Source organism: Alexandromys fortis, unplaced genomic scaffold (genome assembly GCF_014885135.2).
Source record: "Alexandromys fortis isolate MF-2015 unplaced genomic scaffold, M_Fortis_MF-2015_v1.1 scaffold_402, whole genome shotgun sequence".
Lineage (NCBI taxonomy): Eukaryota > Metazoa > Chordata > Mammalia > Rodentia > Cricetidae > Alexandromys > Alexandromys fortis.
Genome location: NW_026068275.1, coordinates 320,277 through 340,477, shown reverse-complemented (window position 1 = coordinate 340,477; position 20,201 = coordinate 320,277). Strand labels below are relative to the sequence as shown.

At 40.1% G+C, this 20,201-nt stretch overlaps 1 protein-coding gene across 1 annotated transcript in view; it reads right to left on the bottom strand.

The window, feature by feature from the left end:
* Positions 1–1,683: 1,683 nt before the first annotated feature.
* Positions 1,684–20,201, bottom strand: part of Gins1 (GINS complex subunit 1) — a 20,151-nt gene continuing 1,633 nt past the window's right edge. The window contains exons 2-7 of the mRNA XM_050132075.1: positions 18,451–18,515; positions 16,775–16,873; positions 15,127–15,217; positions 8,995–9,111; positions 5,152–5,226; positions 1,684–2,122 (exon numbers count right to left, since the gene is read on the bottom strand). Of these exons, the coding sequence (XP_049988032.1) occupies positions 2,054–2,122; positions 5,152–5,226; positions 8,995–9,111; positions 15,127–15,217; positions 16,775–16,873; positions 18,451–18,515 (516 nt within the window). The 3' untranslated portion in view covers positions 1,684–2,053. The remainder of the gene's footprint in view (positions 2,123–5,151; positions 5,227–8,994; positions 9,112–15,126; positions 15,218–16,774; positions 16,874–18,450; positions 18,516–20,201) is intronic.

The window sequence follows — 20,201 nt, the reverse complement described above, 5'->3', positions numbered from 1 at the left end:
GACAGCCAGAGTTACATACAGTAGTAATACCCTATCTTGAAAAAAAAAAAACAAAGACTCTCTACTCCAGTCAGCTCTTCACACCCCAGAAAGGGACACTCTTAAAATGTAGAGTCTAGTTTTACTAACGGTAAAATACTCAGTTTCAGTATAGGCTTTGCCAAAACTCAGTGGGGCTGGGCAGTGGTGGAGCACACCTTTAATCTCAGTACTCAGAGGCAGGTGGATCTCTGTGCGTTCAAGGCTACCCTGGTCTACAGAGCAAGTTTTCTAGGACATGGAGGATTACTCAAAAAAAGAAAAAGAAAACCATTCCCAGTGGATGTACTTATTTTTTAGGTTTTGGTGGGTTTTTTTTTGGGGGGGGGGATTTTTGTTTGTTTGTTTTCTTGGGTTTTTTGGTTTTTCAAGACAGGGTTTCTCTGTGCAATAGTCCTGACTGTCTTGGAACTCACAGAGATCTGCCTGCCTCTGCCTCCCAACTGCTAGGATTAAAGGCGTGCACTACCACTGCCCAGCTCGTGGGTGCACTTCTTCACTTTGGGCTTCTGCCTGGCACTGAAATACCGGGTAAGGGCAGGAGACATGGGTCAGCTGGTAAAGTTCCTGCTGCACGAGGATGAAGACCTGAGTTCAGATCTCCAGAACCCTTAAAAAAAGCTGGCGCTGTGGACCTGTGATACCATCACAGGAGGTCACTAGTCAGCCAGTCTAGCTGAATCAGTAAGCTCTAGATTTAGAGAGAGGCTCTGGCTCAAAATAGAAGGCGAAGGCCACGCAGTGGTGATGCACACCTTTAGTCCCAGCACTCAGGAGACAGGGGCTGGCAAGTCTCTGAGTTCGAGGCCAGCCAATGTGACAAGCAATTGAAGATAACCAACACTCAATATCTGGCCTCTTCACCCATGTGCATTAGCAACCACATATACACACACAAAGTAAGGCTAAGGACCTTAAAACGTGATCAGCTAACCAACGTTTATAGAAAACTGATTCCACCCCCAAACTAAGCAGTAGGAAATAAACCTGTAACGATTACCATGATAGACCTTATTTGTGGCTTTAATACGTCTCAAAAAATTACAAAGACTGAAGCTATATCAAATGTGTTCTATCATCATGATATCCAATACTGTATATGCTAATCAAAAATTATTTGGGAGGGCTGGAGAGATGGCTCAGTGGTTAAGAGCATTGCCTGCTCTTCCAAAGGTCCTGAGTTCAATTCCCGGCAACCACATGGTGGCTCACAACCATCTGTAAAGAGGTCTGGTGCCCTCTTCTGGCTGCAGGCATGCACACAGACAGAATATTGTATACATAACAAATAAATAAATAAATAAATATTATTAAAAAAATTATTTGGGAGATGAATAGGAACAAAGCACATTGTATGAAATTCTCAAAATAATAAAAATTTTATTTAAATTTATTTTTAGTAATAACAAATGTACTCTCCATATACACAGAATAACTTATCTACTCAGTACTGTCCAGCCTCCAGTCTCCCACAGCTCCTGAAGAAGGCGCAGCCTCATCTTTAGCCTTCACTTGGCCAAAATAACTCTTTCCTGGAGGCTTATTCTACTGTTAAGGAAGCATTTGTTTTCCTACTCCTGGATGTCAACATCTTCTATTAAATAAATATTTGTTACTTTTGAAAAAATATATCATGAAAACAGATTCAAACTAAAGACTTTATTTTTATTTATAAAAGGAGAGCATTTACTGTGGGAATGGAATGACCAGAAGACACAGCTTGTAACAAAGGCTTCACAGTTGGCAGATGATACTACTAGCCAAGTGCTCCTAGTCTAACCTGCTCTTTGACTTTTGTTGTCCTGTCTTTTGAGGTGCCAGGGTTTCTCAAATGCTAAGCAAGTGCTCTACCACTGAGCTATACCCCAAGCGCCCTTCATGGTTATCTTAGAGCATGTCTGTAAATTTAAAGTCAAAGAAGGAGGGGAGGTCCAGTGAGGATATTTACATGAGCTAGACTCAGCTTCACACCTGGCAGAGCCTGAAGCACCCTGCTGTTGTCATCACGACGCAGTCAGGACAGCACGTGCTCTAGAACCCCTTGTCTGATTAACTGCTCACACTTCCACCGAGGCAAAAAGTGCTGTAAAAGGAAGCAGAAGGGAAAAAGTGAGAGAAATCGTTAGGAAAATAATTTAATTATATTACGTATCAATAAAAAGCAATAGTGTATACATTCAACTTCTATAGCTAAGTAGATAAAAGCTAAACTTAACTAATTTGCTGTTATAACCAAGTAAATTGATAGTAGTAGATGAACATTACTAGTAAAGTTATTTTTATAAAAGTCACTACATAATTCTTAAGCTTTATTCATTTTTATGAGTATGAATGTTTTGTCTACATGTATCTGTATCACATACATGCCTATTGCCCGTGGAGGCCAGAAGAGGGCACTAGATCACCTTGGACTAGATAAGAGTCCAAAGCAGCAAGTGTGCTTAATCGCCAAGGCATCTTTCCGGCTCCTTATTCACCAACTTTTTAAAAGTTATTAAAAGTGTTAAACATACACATGCTCTCTCAGCCTTAGCATCATCTTCCTTGAAACTCCTGCGCCATGAGAGTGCAGTGGAGGGAGAAGCGAATGCGCAGGCTGAAGCACAAGAGAAGGAAGATGAGGCAGAGGCTCGACTAGCGTGTCCACACAGGAAGGCTAAAAGAGAGTAAGTAAGGGATGATGAAGGCGGGGGACACTGGTACAAGTTGTTGGACTGTGCGCTACTGTCAGTGTTAGCCTCAGTGGGCCTGGAACCTCACCATCTGCACACAGAGACCACCTAGAGACTTAACTACCTCGTTACAACCAAAACAGTTCTGCTGGCCCTTTGCTCTGGACCTGTGGCATTCTGGACTAGTTCTGTTCTCACTTGTGGCCAAGTGTAACTCATGTACAATAAACCATCTTTCTCGCTGTCTCAAAAGAACACACACACACACTGAATGGTACATTTGACACCACATTTATAAGTATTAAAGAATACATGTTAAGTATTTCCCCACTAGTGTCTGAACTATGTGGATGATCTACACAGATACACAGTCAGTTTTCAATTAACTAATTTAGTATGCATGCATGTGAAGGTCAGGAGACAATTGTGAGGAGCTGGTTCTCTCCTGTCATCTTATGGGATCCAGGAACTGAACTCAGGTCATTGGGCCTATGTGCTAGCACTTCTACTTAACTATCCTTACTATCCTATCTTGCTGGTCCATGATCAGGTATTTTAGAAGATCCTTAACACATTAAACAGCATAAAGAGGTTTCAGACACAGACAGTGTCCACACAGGAGCAGATGAACAGGCGCAGACCAGCACAGAGCTCAGGAAACCTCAACAGACTGAAAGCAGTTCCACTCATCTTGTTCTGAGGACAACTTGCTCTCGGCAGCTGCAGGTTCCCATGGTACCTTCAGAACTCAGATTTTTTTTAAAGCACCTTAATTCATCGTGTGGTTATAATGCAACATCTTTAAGAAGGAGACACATGGCAGAAGACAGTTGATTTAATAAAGATTTTAGGGTATCTTCAAAATTGGTTCTAAAAACCTAGTTTTGGGAAATGACAGCTGCATGCTAATAAAACAGATCAGTCATCCTCTCAGGCCAGAGCACCAGATGGCCAAAGGCATTCTGTTCCAGGATGTAAACAGTCCACATCAGAATTTAGGAACAAGATACTAACTGGTCACTCTCCACAGGGCAGGGCAGGCAAAGAAAAAAGAGTAGCCCCTATGAGGCCCTTTCCTCCTTTACTGTGATTTCAGAAAATGGGGAGAGGATTAAAAAATGCACTGTTTTAATATGAAGTCACAGCTCTTTACAATGACAATCCTACCCTATTAACTTGTTCTGCTTACATATTAAGTACTTAAAAGTTCTTGATCTATACCATGATTTTGCTTAAGAATTTTCATAAATTAGCTGGGTGGTGGTGGCACGTGCCTTTAATCCCAGCACTCAGGAGGCAGAAATAGGTGGATTTCTGTAAATTCAAGCCCAGCCAGGGCTGTACAGAGAGTTTGTCTTACAAATAAACAACAACAACAACAACAACAAAAAAGAATTTTCAGAAATTCAGGGACAAGCTCAATCCAACATTCTTTTGCTCCTTACTCTAGTACCATGGATATGAACCTGCAGCTTCATGCATGCTGGACAAGTGCCACCATTGAGGTGCAACTCCAGCCCATTTTTACTTTTCATTTTTGAGATAATATCTCACTAAATTGCCAGGAATGACGTAGAATTTCCTTTGTAGCCCAGGTTGGTTTTGAACTTGCTATGTAGACCAACCTGGTCTGGAATTTGTAGAGATCTGCCTGACTTTGCCTCCCAAAGTCCTGGGATTAAAGACAAGCACTACTTCAGAGGCAGGCGGATCTCTGTGAGTTCGAGGCCAGCCTGGTCTACAAGAGCTAGTTCCAGGACAGGCTCAAAGCTTCAGAGAAACCCTGTCTTGAAAAACCAAAAATCCAAAAATAAATAAGTAGATAACTAAATTAAATAAATAAATGGAAATTTAAAAAATGAAGAACCACTATATGTGGTTAGTCTTCAACTTTTGGTCCTGCTCAGTGGGATTACCTTCTGAGTAGATGGGATTACCAACCCTTAAATTCAACATTTTAGTAGTCCCCAAATAATCTGACAACTAATCAGAATAAGACTCATTATAATAATTACTCAGGGGGGCTGGAGAGTTGGCTCAGTGGTTAAGAGCATTGCCTGCTCTTCCAAAGGTCCTGAGTTCAATTCCCTGCAACCACATGGTGGCTCACAACCATCTGTAATGAGGTCTGGTGCCCTCTTCTGGCCTGCACGCATACACACAGACAGAATATTGTATACATAATAAATATTATAATAAATAAATATTAAAAAAAATAATTACTCAGGAAAATGCTTAATATTAACTATAGGCAGCAACCTAGTAAATAAACCAACTTTTCTTGCCATGTGAAACATTTGCTTCAAGTATTATTTAGAAAAACTCTAGGAAGGTCCACGATGCAGAGGAACATCACAAGGATACTCATCTTGCTACGGAATCCAGCATTTCCTCACACACATTCTTAACAAGTTTTAATGTCTGTGATGATGGAAAATACCTGACTGTTTTTTTTAAGCAGGACTGAAGTGCCATCATCAACTTCAAATTCTCCATAGTCTTTTAAACACCGCACCTGAAAGAACAAATTGAGATTTTGTTTTTGCTTTGAGACAGGGTCTTCAGCTGTGTTGTCTAGTTGAATCTCTAACCCTTAGGCTCAAGTGATCCTACCGTGTCGGCCTCCTGACTAGCTGAGAGTGGAGCATCTGGTTTATGTTATTATAGGTAGTGATCAAAAAGAAAACAGGTGTTGCGTGAATATCTATGTAATAGCTAGATCCACTCAGCCTCATTTTGTAGTATTAATATGAGAATAGGATACAGGAAGAGAGTCTTCCAATCTTCTTCACTATGCAGACCATTTCAGGGGTTCTTAGCACACCTTTCATTTGTTGCCACAGTAAGAAGCAAAACTGAAGTTGTACTGAATTACCATTTTTAGAAATCCCCCCCCCCTTTGGCTTTTTTCAAGACAGGGTTTCTCTGTAGCTTTGGAGCCTGTCTTGGAACTAGCTCTTGTAGACCAGGCTGGCATCAACTCACAGAGATCACCTGCCTCTGCCTCCCTAGTGCTGGGATTAAAGGCGTGCGCCACCTTTTGTAAAAACTGCTTAATGATCTCAGCTTGTTCTTTATCTTAACCTTATTCATTAGGCAACTAGATTATCAAAAGTGAGAGGTCTCGTTTGGAAGTCAGAGGAGTGAGACAGCCTTTGACAGCAATTTCTGCAAAGAGCTAGCTGGGCTGTCAGGATGGCTCAGAGGTAAAAAGCACTTGCCGTGTAAGCCTGGTGACTCCTGATCTCACAGGATATGGAGAGACCCAGCTCTCCAAAGTTATTCTCATGTATATCAAAGGACACACAACTGCACTCAAATACACATTACATGCAAGTAGTTTTCTTAAAGGGACAACACTAAGTGCTATCTAGGAAAACAGGGAGGCATTTCCACCTCACGAGAACTGGGAAGGAGTTTACTCTCCTGAGGGTTAGGGCTCATACTGCACTGCCATTGACTTCCAGTAAAGCCAACTTCAGCAGCAAGTACAGATATTTCTACCATGTCCTAGAATTAGTCTGAAAATTTACAATGACTCTCAGAGCTTTTTAACTTAGTGTGAGAAATACTATTAGAGGAAAATCCCCACTGCTATATTTACTTCTTTGAAAGGACTGGTTGGGGGAAAGAGGTGCTGTGGCCAAGTATGTTCCCTTCAATCACTTTGGGATTACTTTTTTCCCCATTTTGAGACAGGGTCTCCTATAACCCAAGGTGATTCTGAACTCTTGATCATTCTGCCTCAGCCTTCTAACTACTAGGACTATGGGTATGAGCTACCACACCCAGCTTAAATGACTCACTTCTACACATTAATATTCCTAAATAAACAAACAAAAAATAGTCAAGTATGGTGGCCCATGCCTGCAATCCCCGCACTCGGGAGGCAGAAGAAAGAGGATCATGAGCTAAGTAAGGGTTACTCTTAACTACATGGCATTTTCCTGGCAAACCTAGGCTGCTATCTCTTTCTCTGTCTGTCTGTCTGTCTGTCTGTCTCTCTCTCTATATATATATTACATATATATATATGTGTGTGTGTGTGTGTGTGTGTATTATATTATACTCACATGTATAATATAATAATACTATCTCACAGATTCAATGCAATGCCCAGCAAAATCCCAACAAAATACTTCAAAGACCTTGAAAGAACAGTATTCAAATTCATGTGGAAAAGCAAAAAACCCAGGATAACCAAAACAATCCTGTACAATAAAAGAACTTCTACAGGTATCACAATCCCTGACTTCAAACTCTACTACAAAGCTACAGTACTGAAAACAGCCTGGTATTGGCATGAGAACGGACAGGAGGACCAATGGAACTGAATAGAAGACCCAGCTATCAATCCACACATCTTCAAACACCTGATTTTTGACAAGGAAGCAAAAAATATCAAATGGAAAAAAGAAAGCACATTTAACAAGTGGTGCTGGCATAACTGGATATCAACAGGTAGAAGAATGAAAATAGGCCCATATCTATCACCATGCACAAAACTCAAGTCCAAATGGATCAAAGACCTCAACATAAAACCAGCCACACTGAATTATAGAAGAGAAAGTGGGAAATACACTTGAATGCATTGGCACAGGGAACCACTTCCTAAATAGAACCCCAGTAGCACAGCTGAGAGAAACAATTAATAAATGGGACCTCCTGAAACTGAAAAGCTTCTGTAAAGCAAAGGACACGGTCAACAAGTCAAAACGACAGCCTACAGAGTGGAAAAAGATCTTCACCAAGCCCACATCAGACAGGGGTTTGATCTCCAAAATATACAAAGAACTCAAGAAATTGGACACCAAAAGAACATATAATCCAATAAAAAAAAAATGGAGTACAGACCTAAACAGAGAATTCTCAACAGAGGAATCTAAAATGGCTGAGAGACATTTAAGGAAATGTTCAACATCCTTAATCATCAGAGAAATGCAAATCAAAAAAAATTCTGAGATTCCATCTTACATCTGAAAGAATAGCCAAGATCAAAACCACTGATGCCAACTTATGCTGGAGAGTTTGTGGGGAAAAGGGAACACTTCTGCATTGCTGGTGGAAATACAAGCTGGTACAGCCCCTTTGGATGTCAATGTGGCGATTTCTCAGATAATTAGGAAACAACCTTCCTCAAGATCCAGTAATACCACTTTTGGGTAAATATCCAAAAGATGCTCAATCGTGCCACAAGGACACATGCTTAACTATGTTCATAGCATCTTTGTTTGTCATAGCCAGAACCTGGAAACAACCTAAATGCCCCTCAATAGAAGAATGGATAAGGAAAATGTGGTACATTACACAATGGAGTACTACACAGCAGAAAAAAATAACGACAGCTTGAATTTTGCAGGAAAATGGATGGAACTAGAAAACATTATTTTGAGTGAGGTAACCCAGACACAGAAAGACAATTATCACATGTACTCACTCATAGGTGGTTTTTAAACATAAAGCAAAGAAAGCCATCCTACAAACCACAATCCCAGAGAACTTAGACAACAATGAGGACACTAAGAGAAACTTACATAGAGCTTAATCTACATGGGAAGTAGAAAGTAGAAAAAGACAAGATCTCCTGAGTAAATTGGGAGCATGGGGACTTTGGGGGAGGATTGAAGCGGGAAGGAGAGAGGCAGGGAGGGGAGCAGAGAAAAATGTAGAGCTCAATAAATATCAAAAAAATGAAAAAAAAATACTATCTCATGTCATTACTCATTTAATATCTATACATTACCCCTTGTCTCGTACATATTTTAATTTTTTCCATTTTATTTCATGAGTATAGGTATTTTACCTGCATGTATATCTGTATACCACAAGTGTCCAAGTGGGCATTGGGTGACCTAGGACTGGAGTTACAGATGTTTGTGAGCTGCCATGCAGGTGATAGGGTTGAACCTGAATCCTCTGGAAGAGCAGCCAGTGCTATTTACCACTGAGTTCCTCGACGATATTTTTCTAGGTTTTCATGTTGAAACTAGAATCTGACAGAACTACACACGCCGTATGTTATCTTACCTTTCAGTCTCTAAGTCTCTATCCCTCTTGCAAAACTTTTTCTTTCATTTTGGCACTCCCTTTGTGTACCAAACACAAAATTACTAAAATGGTTATGCTGATGAAATTTTAGTTGCCATCCTAGAGACCATGGCAACTATCTCCTCCCACTCTGTTGTCTCAAGTTTCCTTTCTTCTTTCTTTTTAAGAGAAGTTGGTAAATGCTCATCTTTGATAAAGGGTAGCACAATGAGTGGATTAAGGTAAGTATACATACTTCAATATATAGGCTTTTGGGGGGTTTTACATCCTGTGTGATGTCCAAGCCTTCATCTCCTCCCAGTGACCTCATGTAAGTAGCAAGAGACTTTTTGTAATGGTTGAACCACTCCATCTGTGAACATAAAAATGGTCATTTGACAAAGGTTTAAGAAAATCTGTACAAACTATGTACTACCATTTCAAAATCAACACATCCTAGGGCTGGATCTTCCCATATCAATTAACTTAATTATGAAACTCCTCACAGACATTCCTACTGGCCCAATGATGTCTTCCCAGGAATTTTAGGTTGTACTAAGTTGAAAAAGCTATCACAACTGTCATAGTGAAGACAGCTCTGGCAGATATCAGACACTCAGCCAGTATGATCTGAGCAACAGCATATACAAACCACAGGGAAGATAAGGGCCCACAAGCTCTGCTGACCCTGCCCACCATGCATGGAATTGGCAGGCTCCAATTGCAGAGGACCCTCAAGAACGACCAAAAAGATGCTCTAGTACACCTCACCTACGCTTTCTTTCAAATCCTATAGAGCCCCCTACCCTTTTATTCTTTTCAGTACACTTTTAGTGTTACTTTTATCTCTTTTACTTTTTGTTCGGGTTTTGTTTTGCTTTTTGAAGACAGGGTTTTTCTGTGTAGCCCAGGCTGTCCTGGAACTCACTCTGTAGACCAGGCTGTCCTCGAACTCACAGAGATTCACCTGTCTCTGCCTCTGAGTTCTGGGATTAAAGGTGTGCACTACCACCACCTAGCCTGTTTGTTTTTTGACACAGAGGTTCACTTTGTAACCCTGGTTGTCCTAGAACCTGTTACATAATCAAAATGGCCTTGAACTCACAAAGCTCAGCCTGCCTCTGCTCTAGAGTACAAGGATTAAATGTGTGTACTACATCGCCTAAATATTTTTACTTTTTTTGTTTTGTTTGTTTTTTTGAGACAGGGTTTCTCTGTAGCTTTGGACCCTGTCCTGGAACTCACCCTGTAGACCAGGCTGGCCTTGAACTCACAGAGATTCACCTGTCTCTGCCTCCCAAGTGCTGGGATTAAAGGTGTGGGCGTTACACAATGGATACTACACAGCAGAAAAAAATAACGACAGCTAGAATTTTGCAGGAAAATGGATGAAGCTAGAAAACATCATTTTGAATGAGGTAACCCAGATCCAGAAACTCAATTTCACATGTACTCATTCATAAGTGGTTTTTAAACATAAAGCAAAGAAAACCAGCCCACAAATCACAATCCCAGAGAACCTAGACAACAATGAGGACCCTAAGAGAGATATACACAGATCTAATCTACATGGGAAGTAGAAAAAGACAAGATCACCTGAGTAAACTGGGAGCATGGGGACCTTGGGAGAATGTTGAAGGGAAGGGGAGAGGCAGGGAGGGGAGCAGAGAAAAATGTAGAGTGCAATAAAAATCAATAAAATTAAAAAAAAATAGTGTGTGCAACCACTACCTGGTTTTACCTTGTTTTTGAAAAAAATAAAAAAATTACTAATTTTTTAAAATTAAAATATAATTATATAATTTCCTCCCTTTCTTTTTTCCCTCCAATCCCTCCCTTGTAACCTCCCTCTCCTTCTCAAAATCAGTCTTTTGTTATTGTTACAGATATGTGTGTGTATATACGTGTACAAAAATATAAATAATACATGTTATATACATATGTTACATATTCCTAAATATATAAATAAAACCTGCTCACTCTGTTAGTGTTACTTGAATGTACGTAATTTCAGGGCTGACTATTTGGATTGGATAACCAACTAGGAGGGCTTAGCCCGGAGAAAGACAATTCCCTCCCACCATGCTTTGTCTACGGGTGGAGCCCACGAGACTTCCCCATTCTGTTAGCAGTCTAGCTGTCCTTCAAGTCTTGGTAGGCAGCATTACTGCTGAGGTGTCATGGGTGAAGCTTTTCTATCATTTCTAGAAGACAGTCTTATAGCAGGTTCCTCTAGCTCCTAGAATCTGCACTGTCTTCCACAATCTTCCCTCAGCCTTAAAGGGTTTTTTCTGATTCATCTAATTTGGTTCATAGATTTTTTTTTTCACTATTAGGCAGTATTTTTTAATTTTCCTTCTCTCTCCCTCTCTCTCTCTGCCCATGGTTTCCCCTTTTAATTGCTCCCTCTATATATTTTGACTTTACATTACTGGTTTTAAGTACTCATTATATTTTTATTTTTTATTATCCTTACAACTGTCTAATTTTTGAACTTTTTCATGATTTGAGATATCATTTGCTTTTTCTTTTATTTTCTAATTTCTTGTTCTTTTCTCTAAATGACATTTTTTCACTTAGCTTCTTTTCCCTTTTTTGCATTTAATTTTGCTTCTCTATTTCCCGCCTCCTTCTTTTATGTCATCCATTTACTATTTCCACACTCACTCTATAGATTAGCCTTGTCCTATAGCTTTGCCAGTTTGACTTTGGTGGTCACTGATGATCCATTAGTGGGCTGTACTCGATTTTAAAAGTATTTCTGTATCTTGCATGGCTTCTTGGTTTGTTGCTATTACAGAAATTTCCTATGATGGTACTGGAGATTAAGCCTTCAAGAAGACGCCCAGATAAAACAGGAAGAGAGTTCCTGACCAGCAGATATATACATCACAAGTCAGAGATCCCAAACCACGAGAAAGTGGCAAACTGGCTCCACCAAAGGGCTGTATGTAATTCACGACTAAGCTCAGGGACAGTGAAACAGCCATAACACTAGATGACGATTTCAAAAGTTTACTAGTAAAAGCCGATCAGTGTTTTCTAAGACAATACAACGAAATGGTTTAATTAAATTCAGAACCTAAAGAGAAGAAAGTCAGCAATACGGAGAGTAAGGTAGTAAAGCCGGTGAATTAGGACAATAAGTTAGCAACCTGCTGGGTGGTGGTGGCTCACACCTTTAATCCCAGTGCCTGGGAGACGGAGGCGGGCCTCTGTGAGTTCAAGGCTAGTCTGGTCTACAAAGTAAATTCCAGAATAGCCAGAGCTATTACACAAAGAAAAAAAGGCAGCAACCTAGAAGAAAATGTCAGCAAAGAAACTGAAATGGGGGGGGGGGGCAAAATAAAACAAAACCGACAGCAGAAGAGGAAATAGGACATTCAAGCAGTGAGGTGGGTGGAGAGATGACCCAGTGGTTAAGAGCATTGGCTGCTCTTCTAGAGGGTCAGGGTTCAATTCCCAACATCCACAGGGCAGCTATAACTGCCTGTAACTCAAGTTTCAGTGGATCTAATACTCTCATACAGACATACATACAGGCAAAACACCACTGCACATAAAAAAAATAGGAATAAATAAAATTTAAAAAGGTATACTGCAGGGGCTGGAGAGAAGGCTCAGTGGTGAAGAACACTAGTTGCTCTAGCAGAGGACCTGAGTTCTATTTCCAGCATCAACATGGTGGCTCACAGTCACCTGTAATTCCAGTTCCACAGAATCTGACTCCTTCTGACCCCTGAAGGAACCAGGCATGGACATGGTATCCATACATACACACAGGCAAATCATTCATACACATAAAATAAATCTAAAAAATAAAAAATCAAACTACACTGTAGATCAAATGAGCTTATTAGATACATACACACAGAATAGCTATCTAACAGGTAATGAATATACATTCTTCTCGGCAGCCCATAAGCTTCTAGAAGAGAGATCACATTCTAGGCACAAATCAAGTCTTAAAAACATACAAGAGAAGCCAGGTGGTGGTGACACATGCCTTTAATCCCAGCACTCGGGAGGCAGAGACAGGTGGATTTCTGTGAGTTCGAGGCCAGCCTGATCTACAAGAACTAGCTCCAGGACAAGGTCCAAAGCTACNAAAAAAAAAAAAAACCCAAAAAACAAAACAAAACACAACAACCACAAAAAAAAAAAAAAAAAAAAAACCAAAACTTACCCCTCCTTCCTTCCCTTACGTAGTGTTCTGTTTGCATGTATGCCTGCATGCCAGAAGGTGGTGCCAGATCTCATTACAGACCTCTAGAAGAGCAGACAGTGTTCTTAACTACTGAGCTATCTCCTCAGCACCCCCCCATAACTTCTTGTATCTTATCAAATTAATGCCATAAAACTAGAAATCAACAAGAAGAAAAATACTGAAACCACACAAATACTTGGAGAGTCAACAATACACTTTTGAATGACCATTGAGTCACTGAAGGATATTGGGGAGGAAACTGAAAATTTCCTAGAATCCAACAATGTGAGAATACAATTTACCAAAACCCTTGGTAGACAGCTAAAGCAATTCTCAAAGGAAAGGCAGTAACTATAAGGACTTACATTGGACAATTCCATACCAAATAAATAACCTAGCAATGCACCTCAAGTTTCTAGGGAAACAAGAACAGTCCAAGCCCAGATGCGGGAGGACAATAGAAATAATAAACATCATGGCAGAAATTAATGAAGTAGAAACTAAAGAAATAATATATAGACACAATAAAAAATGGATAAATTCCTAGGCACATATGACCTGCCAAAAATAAGAGGAAACAAATCTGTTATAATCAGTGAGGCTGAAGCAACAATTAAAGGAAAGCCTCAGGACTAGATGGGTTCATTGTCAACTCCTACAAACCTTACAAGAAGAACTAACACAAATACTTTTAAACTATTTCATGACAGAAGGAAAGAAACAATGCCAAACTCATTGTGCAAAGCCAGCATTACCATGACACTAAAACCCCATAACGATACAATAACAACAACAACAACAACAATAAAAATTCAGACAAATTTCTCTGATCGGCATAGACACAAAAACTCAATAAATTCTTAATAGTCAGAATTCAAGAACACATTAAGAACAGATCTTGACCATGTTGACTTCATTCCAAGGACACAAAGTCAAATCACAAATCAACAAGTGTAATACAATATATAAATAGAGCAGAAATCATGTATCACTGATGCAGAGAAGTATCAAGAGTTGTTAAGAAGGTGACTCACAGTGGATCCTCGACAGTTTATGCTAACTTAATGACACAGAGTGGAGGTTAGAAACCATATGATCAGTAACTGGGCTTCGGACCTCACTAACAGTGTGGCCTCCTGGGAAGGGAGAAGACTGAGCTGTGACAGAGTTGGCAATTCAATGGTCATGTCTCTGGAGTATAAAACCCCAGTCACTTGGACACCAGCGCCTGTAAGAGTACCTGGATGACAGTGTTTTGTGTACCATTTGTACCATTATGGAATGTGACAAGGGGGTTTCATGCTCTGATTTGCAAGGATAAGATGCCAGAAGCTTAGAGTCTCCAACACTTTCAGCCTTTGAGACTCGTTTGACTGGTTCTGATTTGTATCCACTTTGCTTTGTAACCATTTGGCTTCCAGACACTGAAGTATGAAGTAGAATGGTTCTCTGAGATTTGTGACTCTGGTAAAGTACTGGACCTACAGGAATCATGGAACTTGTTTGTAACTGTTGTCTAAAGTAAGGGGAAGTCCTATGGAAGACTTAGGTGAAATGTGGTGTAACTTCAGGCAGTTACTATCTGAAGTTCTTGTAAACCTGTGCCATTTTTAAAGGAGATTATTTAGGCATAGGGAGAGGTCAAGTTTCTTGTTTGAGATAGACAGTTCTTGGATAGTAGGGATTTAAATTTATGTGGCTAAATCCAGTATCTGAAGTAATCCTGTGCCTTGGTTACTGGATCAATCAAGACTTATTACCAATATGAATTATTAATATTGATTAAAACTCCCTAGAAAACACTCAAGTAATAATACCTATTTTTAATCCCAAAGAGGGATCAGTAATAAATAGCATATTGGGCAGGATGCTGGTGGTACACACCTTTAATCCCAGTACAGAGGCAGGTGGATCTCTGTGAGTTCGAGGCCAACATGGTCTACAGAGTGAGTTCTAAGACAGCCGGGGCTGTTATACAGAGAAACCCTGTCTCAAAAAACAAACAAAGAACTATTGGGACTCTGTTTTGTTAAGTACTTAGAATCATGCCCCACCACATACTTCCTATTATCGTATATAAGAGATTAGTTCAATGTGGAAATCACTGGATACTAAAAAGAACACAGGTAACTACTATTAGAGAACACAGCATTTCTATACATTTGAATAGTGCTAACTTACTTCTTCAGCAGACATGTGGAATCGCAAAGCATTTGGTAAGACACTGCCATATTCCCACCTGAGTGCTCTAATCCGAAGCAATCGGTCATACCTAAAACATGAAAGGATTAGATGGTATAAGAATAAAAGGGGTCGATGGGTGGCGGCGGCATATACTTTTAATCCCAGCACTTGAGAGGGAGAGGCAGGTGGATCTTTGTGAGTTTGAGGTCAGCCTGATTTATAAAGTGAGTTCTAAAACAGCTAGAGCTAAATCAGTGAAACCCTGTCTCAAAAACAAACAAACAAACAAACAAAAACCCCAAAAAACAAAACAAAAAGGAATAAAAGGGGTCAAAAGTAATTTTTCTGAGAAGACTCAGGACTCACAAAACCTAAATGGAACATATGAACTTTGTTTGGCTACTGATAGACAGCAACTAGACGACATCCTTGGGACAATGGGAAAAATGTGCGTAAGAACTGTTTAGAGTGCTGTGGTAGCAAATGCCTTGAAAGGCACGAGATTCTCTGTGAATTCAAGGCTAGCCAGGACTACATAATGATACCCTGTTTGAACCTCAGGCATTGTTTAACTCTCTAAGTTTGACAATATGCAGTGGTTACAGAAGCCAAGAGATCCTTGCTGCTTAGAAAAGAAAAGTATTAAGAATTGAGTGGTGAGAGCTGGAGAGATGGCTCAGTGGTTAAGAGCATTGCCTGCTCTTTCAAAGGTCTTGAGTTCAATTCCCAGCAACCACACGGTGGCTCACAACCATCTGTAATGGGGTCTGGTGCCCTCTTCTGGCCTGCAGACATACACACAGACAGAATATTGTATACATAATAAATAAATAAATATTAAAAAAAAAGAATTGAGTGGTGAGCTGTCATGATAATCCAAACCAGTGCAGCATAAAAACAACACACAATGAAGTAAACGTGGCAGAGCAGCAAGATCTAAGAGCTACAATCCACAGGGCAAGTTATATTACCTCACTGTTTTTATGAATACACTAGTGTTTCATAATTTTTAAAAAAATGCTTTTGATAGGAAATCAGAGCTGTGCGGTGGTGGCACAAACCTTTAATCCCAGCACTCCAGTCAGATATCTGTAAGTTTAAGGTCAGCCTGATCTACAGAGCCAGTTCCAGGACAGCCAGGGCTAGATGAAGAAACCACGAAAAAAAAAAAAAAAAAAAAAAAGAGGATGCCGGGCTGTGGTGGCGCACGCCTTTAATCCCAGCACTTGGGAGGCAGAGGCAGGTGGATCTCTGTGAGTTCGAGACCAGCCTGGTGTACAAGAGCTAGTTCCAGGACAGGCTCCAAAACCACAGAGAAACCCTGCCTCGAAAAACCAAAAAAAAAAAAAAAGAGGAGTCATAGGGGAAGTCAGGTGTGATTGCATATGGCATCAATCCTAACTTTCAAGAAGAAAAGCAGAAAGATCTCAGTGCCTTCAAAGTCAGACTGTTTACATAGCAAGTTCAAGGCCAGCCACTGGTAAGTAGGTAAGACCCTATCTCAAAAACAAGACTAAACAAAACAAAACATAAAAAGGAACAACAGAAGATCTTTTTCCTTGCTACCCACTGAGAAACAAACTACTTAAAAGGGGAAAAACCTCCTAGGTTCCCTGACATTTCAAACAAAGCCCGAGACACTTACAGATATGCTACAGTGCAGCGTTGATTTCTTAACAAAGAACAATGCCGAAATCTGATGGTTGGTATCAAATTACCACGTCCAGCTGACTTTGCTTCATTCCTAGTAAGGACATATAAGGAGTAAGAAACATACATGTTCCAGTGTAGGTAATAATTTCAAAGCCAGAATGACTTACTTACATGCTTGTTTTGTCCATTTAAAGTTAGTAGCAGTCAACCTAGCAGAGTAGCCACCTCCAGGACAGTGCTTTCATTAGTATATTAAAAGATAAAGAAACCAGAACTGGGTACCACCTTTGACCCCAACACTCAGGAGGCAGTCAGAAAAATCTCTTGAGTTCAAGGTCATCCTAGAGTGAGACCCTGTTCTTATACTGAGTATCTAGGTTGTTTTGCTTTTGTGGTGCTGGAGCTCAAACAACCCAGGGCCCTACACGTGCTAGACCAGAACCCTAGACTAAGCAAGCTACTCCCCTGACGACATGGAGTCATTCTACATACTTCTGCCACCCTGTGGAGGTCAGGTGAAATCTCCACACTCCTAACTGCTTACAATGTCAGAGTATAATTCCTGGATTATAAGGAACCAATATAATTCACTTGAACTAGCAGGCCATGGTAGCACCATGTCTACAATCCCAGCACTTCGGGGGCAAGACAGGATAGAAAGCATTAGATAAGACCGAACTACAAAGAGATCTTTTTCTCAAAAGATTTGAAAATTTAATAGCAGAATAATGTAGAAAGTAGATTAAAACTTTTCACATTTACACATTAGTTGAAGGATTTGCTTCTATTCACAAGGTATTTTTTAAATTTGTATTCCATTTACTTATGTGTGCATGCAGCTCCTCTAGAGAACAGATCAGAGGGCAACTTTAATGAGTTCACCTTCTCCTTTCACCATGTGGGTCCTGAGGGTCAAACCCAAACCATTAAACTTAGCAGCAAGTACTTCCACCCACTGAGCCATCTCACCAGCTCTATTTTTTTATTTTTCAGAATCTTTTTATTTGCCTGAGTGGTAATGGCACACACCTTTAATCCTAGCACTTGAGAGGCCCAGGCAGGTAAATCTGAATTCAAGGACAGCCTGGTCTAAAGGGTGATTTCAAGGACAACCAGCTGCACACAGAGAAATCCTGTCTCAAAAAATTAAAAATAAACAAACAAAAAACCCTTTTTATATGTATAGGTGTTTGCATGAGTTCCCATAGAGGCCAGAAGAGGGTAGCCTTTTGTGATACTGGTTCTCAAAAAAACTCTACTTATGTTGTCAGAAATCGCTGCTATTCCTGCTCAATGGACGCTTCTTCAAACACACTAAGGCGTCTGTAAATGAAAATGAAGAATGGGAACTAAGGACTTACTTGCATTGTGGGTTTCATCTGACCCTGTCGCATCTTGTTACGTCTACCTTAACTCTTTCAGCTTAGAAGTCATCCATTATAATACATCATGAAGATGTATTGAGCATCTAGCATATGTGAAGCATTGCCCAACCACAGAGCAGTAGAAAACCCTTTAAGTTCAAGTCCTGTACTCACTTGTACATCTAGGGTAAGATCAGGTTCAGAAATTTTTTTTTTTAAAAAAATGCATCCCCAAAGAAATAAAAAGTTCTGATTTTAACATCTCATTTCTTATTTTTAAAACACTGATATTATCACAACTTACACATCAGACTGGTTTTGTTCATACAAAGCTTTCATCTCTTCCAGAACTTGTCTGAGTCCATCTTCCTGAAATGTATAAATAAATTCATTGATTCCCTGATAAATTTCAATCTGTACTATATTTATCTTTCATTTACATACCTTAGCCAAAAAGATAGGCTTCACAATATTTCCATGGCTAGATATTGCTAAGGAACATGAGATGGAATAGCTTGTGGAAATCAGTTCCACAGCTGTTCAAACACTTTAAAGGAATGGACATAGTTCCTGACCCAGGATGCCACGCAGGAGCATCAAGACTTCAGGGTCTTCATGCACTACAAAGATACCCTATCTTAAACAAAGGACTGCGATGCAACTCATTGGAAAAGCACTTTCCTAGCTTGCGTAAGACCTGGAGCTCTATCCCCAGCACCAGAAACAAGTTAAACTGAACTACCATCTGACCCAGCAATCCCACTCCTAGTCATGTTTTGTTTGTTTGTTTTTGTTTTTGGCTTTATTATTTTCTTCCTTTCACTCGTTCATTTTTTTTCTTTCTACTACTGAGATAAATCTCCAACCCATACACAAAAACTTACACACAATTTTGTTGTGTCTTTGTTTTGTTTTTTAGGCTTTCACAACTGATCTTCTTGAGACAGAGTCTTACTAGTACTATGTGACCCAGGCTGACCTCACATTAAACCTCAGCATCCTATGTCCTGGAATTACAGCCATCCACTGGGCTTTATATGTGAATGTTCTTGGCAGCATTTTTCAAAATAGTCAAAAAGCAAAAATAATTAAAAGGACCAACAACAAATGGAGATATAAACCAGATATGGTATATCACTCAGTGGAGTATAATTTAGCAGTAAGAAGGAATTAGTACTGATACATGCTACAAACATAGATAGATCCTGACAATTCCATTTTAAGCCAGAGACAGCAGACACAAAAGGACTTAAGTTTGAGTCTACTTATCTGGAATACCACCTAGGAAGGCAAATTCATAGACAGAAAAGCACTTTAGTCAGGCCTAGTAGCACATGCCTAGAAGCATCTCAGCTACTGGAAGAAGCATCTCAAGATGAGGCTAGCCTGGACTACACAGTGAAATCCTATCTTAAAAAATCAAAAAAAAAAAAAAAAAAAAAAAAAAAAACAAAAACAAAAAAAATCAAAATGAGGCCAGGCGGTGGTGGCACATGCTTCTAATCCCAGAACTCCAGAGGCAGAGGCAGGTGGATCTCTGTGAATTCGAGGCCTTGTCTACAAAGTAAGTTCCAGGACTACCAGGGCTACAGAGAAAGCTTGTCTTGGGGGTGGGGTGGGGATGAGAGCAGGTTAGATGACTCAGCATGTAATGGCACTTGCCTCCAAGCCTGGTGACCTGAGTTCATCCTGTAGCTCACGTGGTAGAAGGAAAGAACTGAGTCTCCTATGTTGTCCCCTGACCTCCACACTGTGCTGCTGTACACATGCCTCCACCCACATAAATCAATACATGTAAAAGGAAAGTGGTCAGCAGGAGCTGTGAGGAAAGGGGAATCGGGTATTACTGCTTAGAAATGACAAAGTTTCTAGCAATGAAATGGTTTTGAAAACAACAACGTGAATATAATTAGTGGCACTGGAATGAACATTAATATAAAATGGGCAACTTTATATTAGAATGTGCACGCCTTTAATCCCAGCACTCGGGAGGCAGAGGAAGGCGGATCTCTGTGAGTTCGAGACCAGCCTGGTTTACAGAGTAAGTTCCAGGAC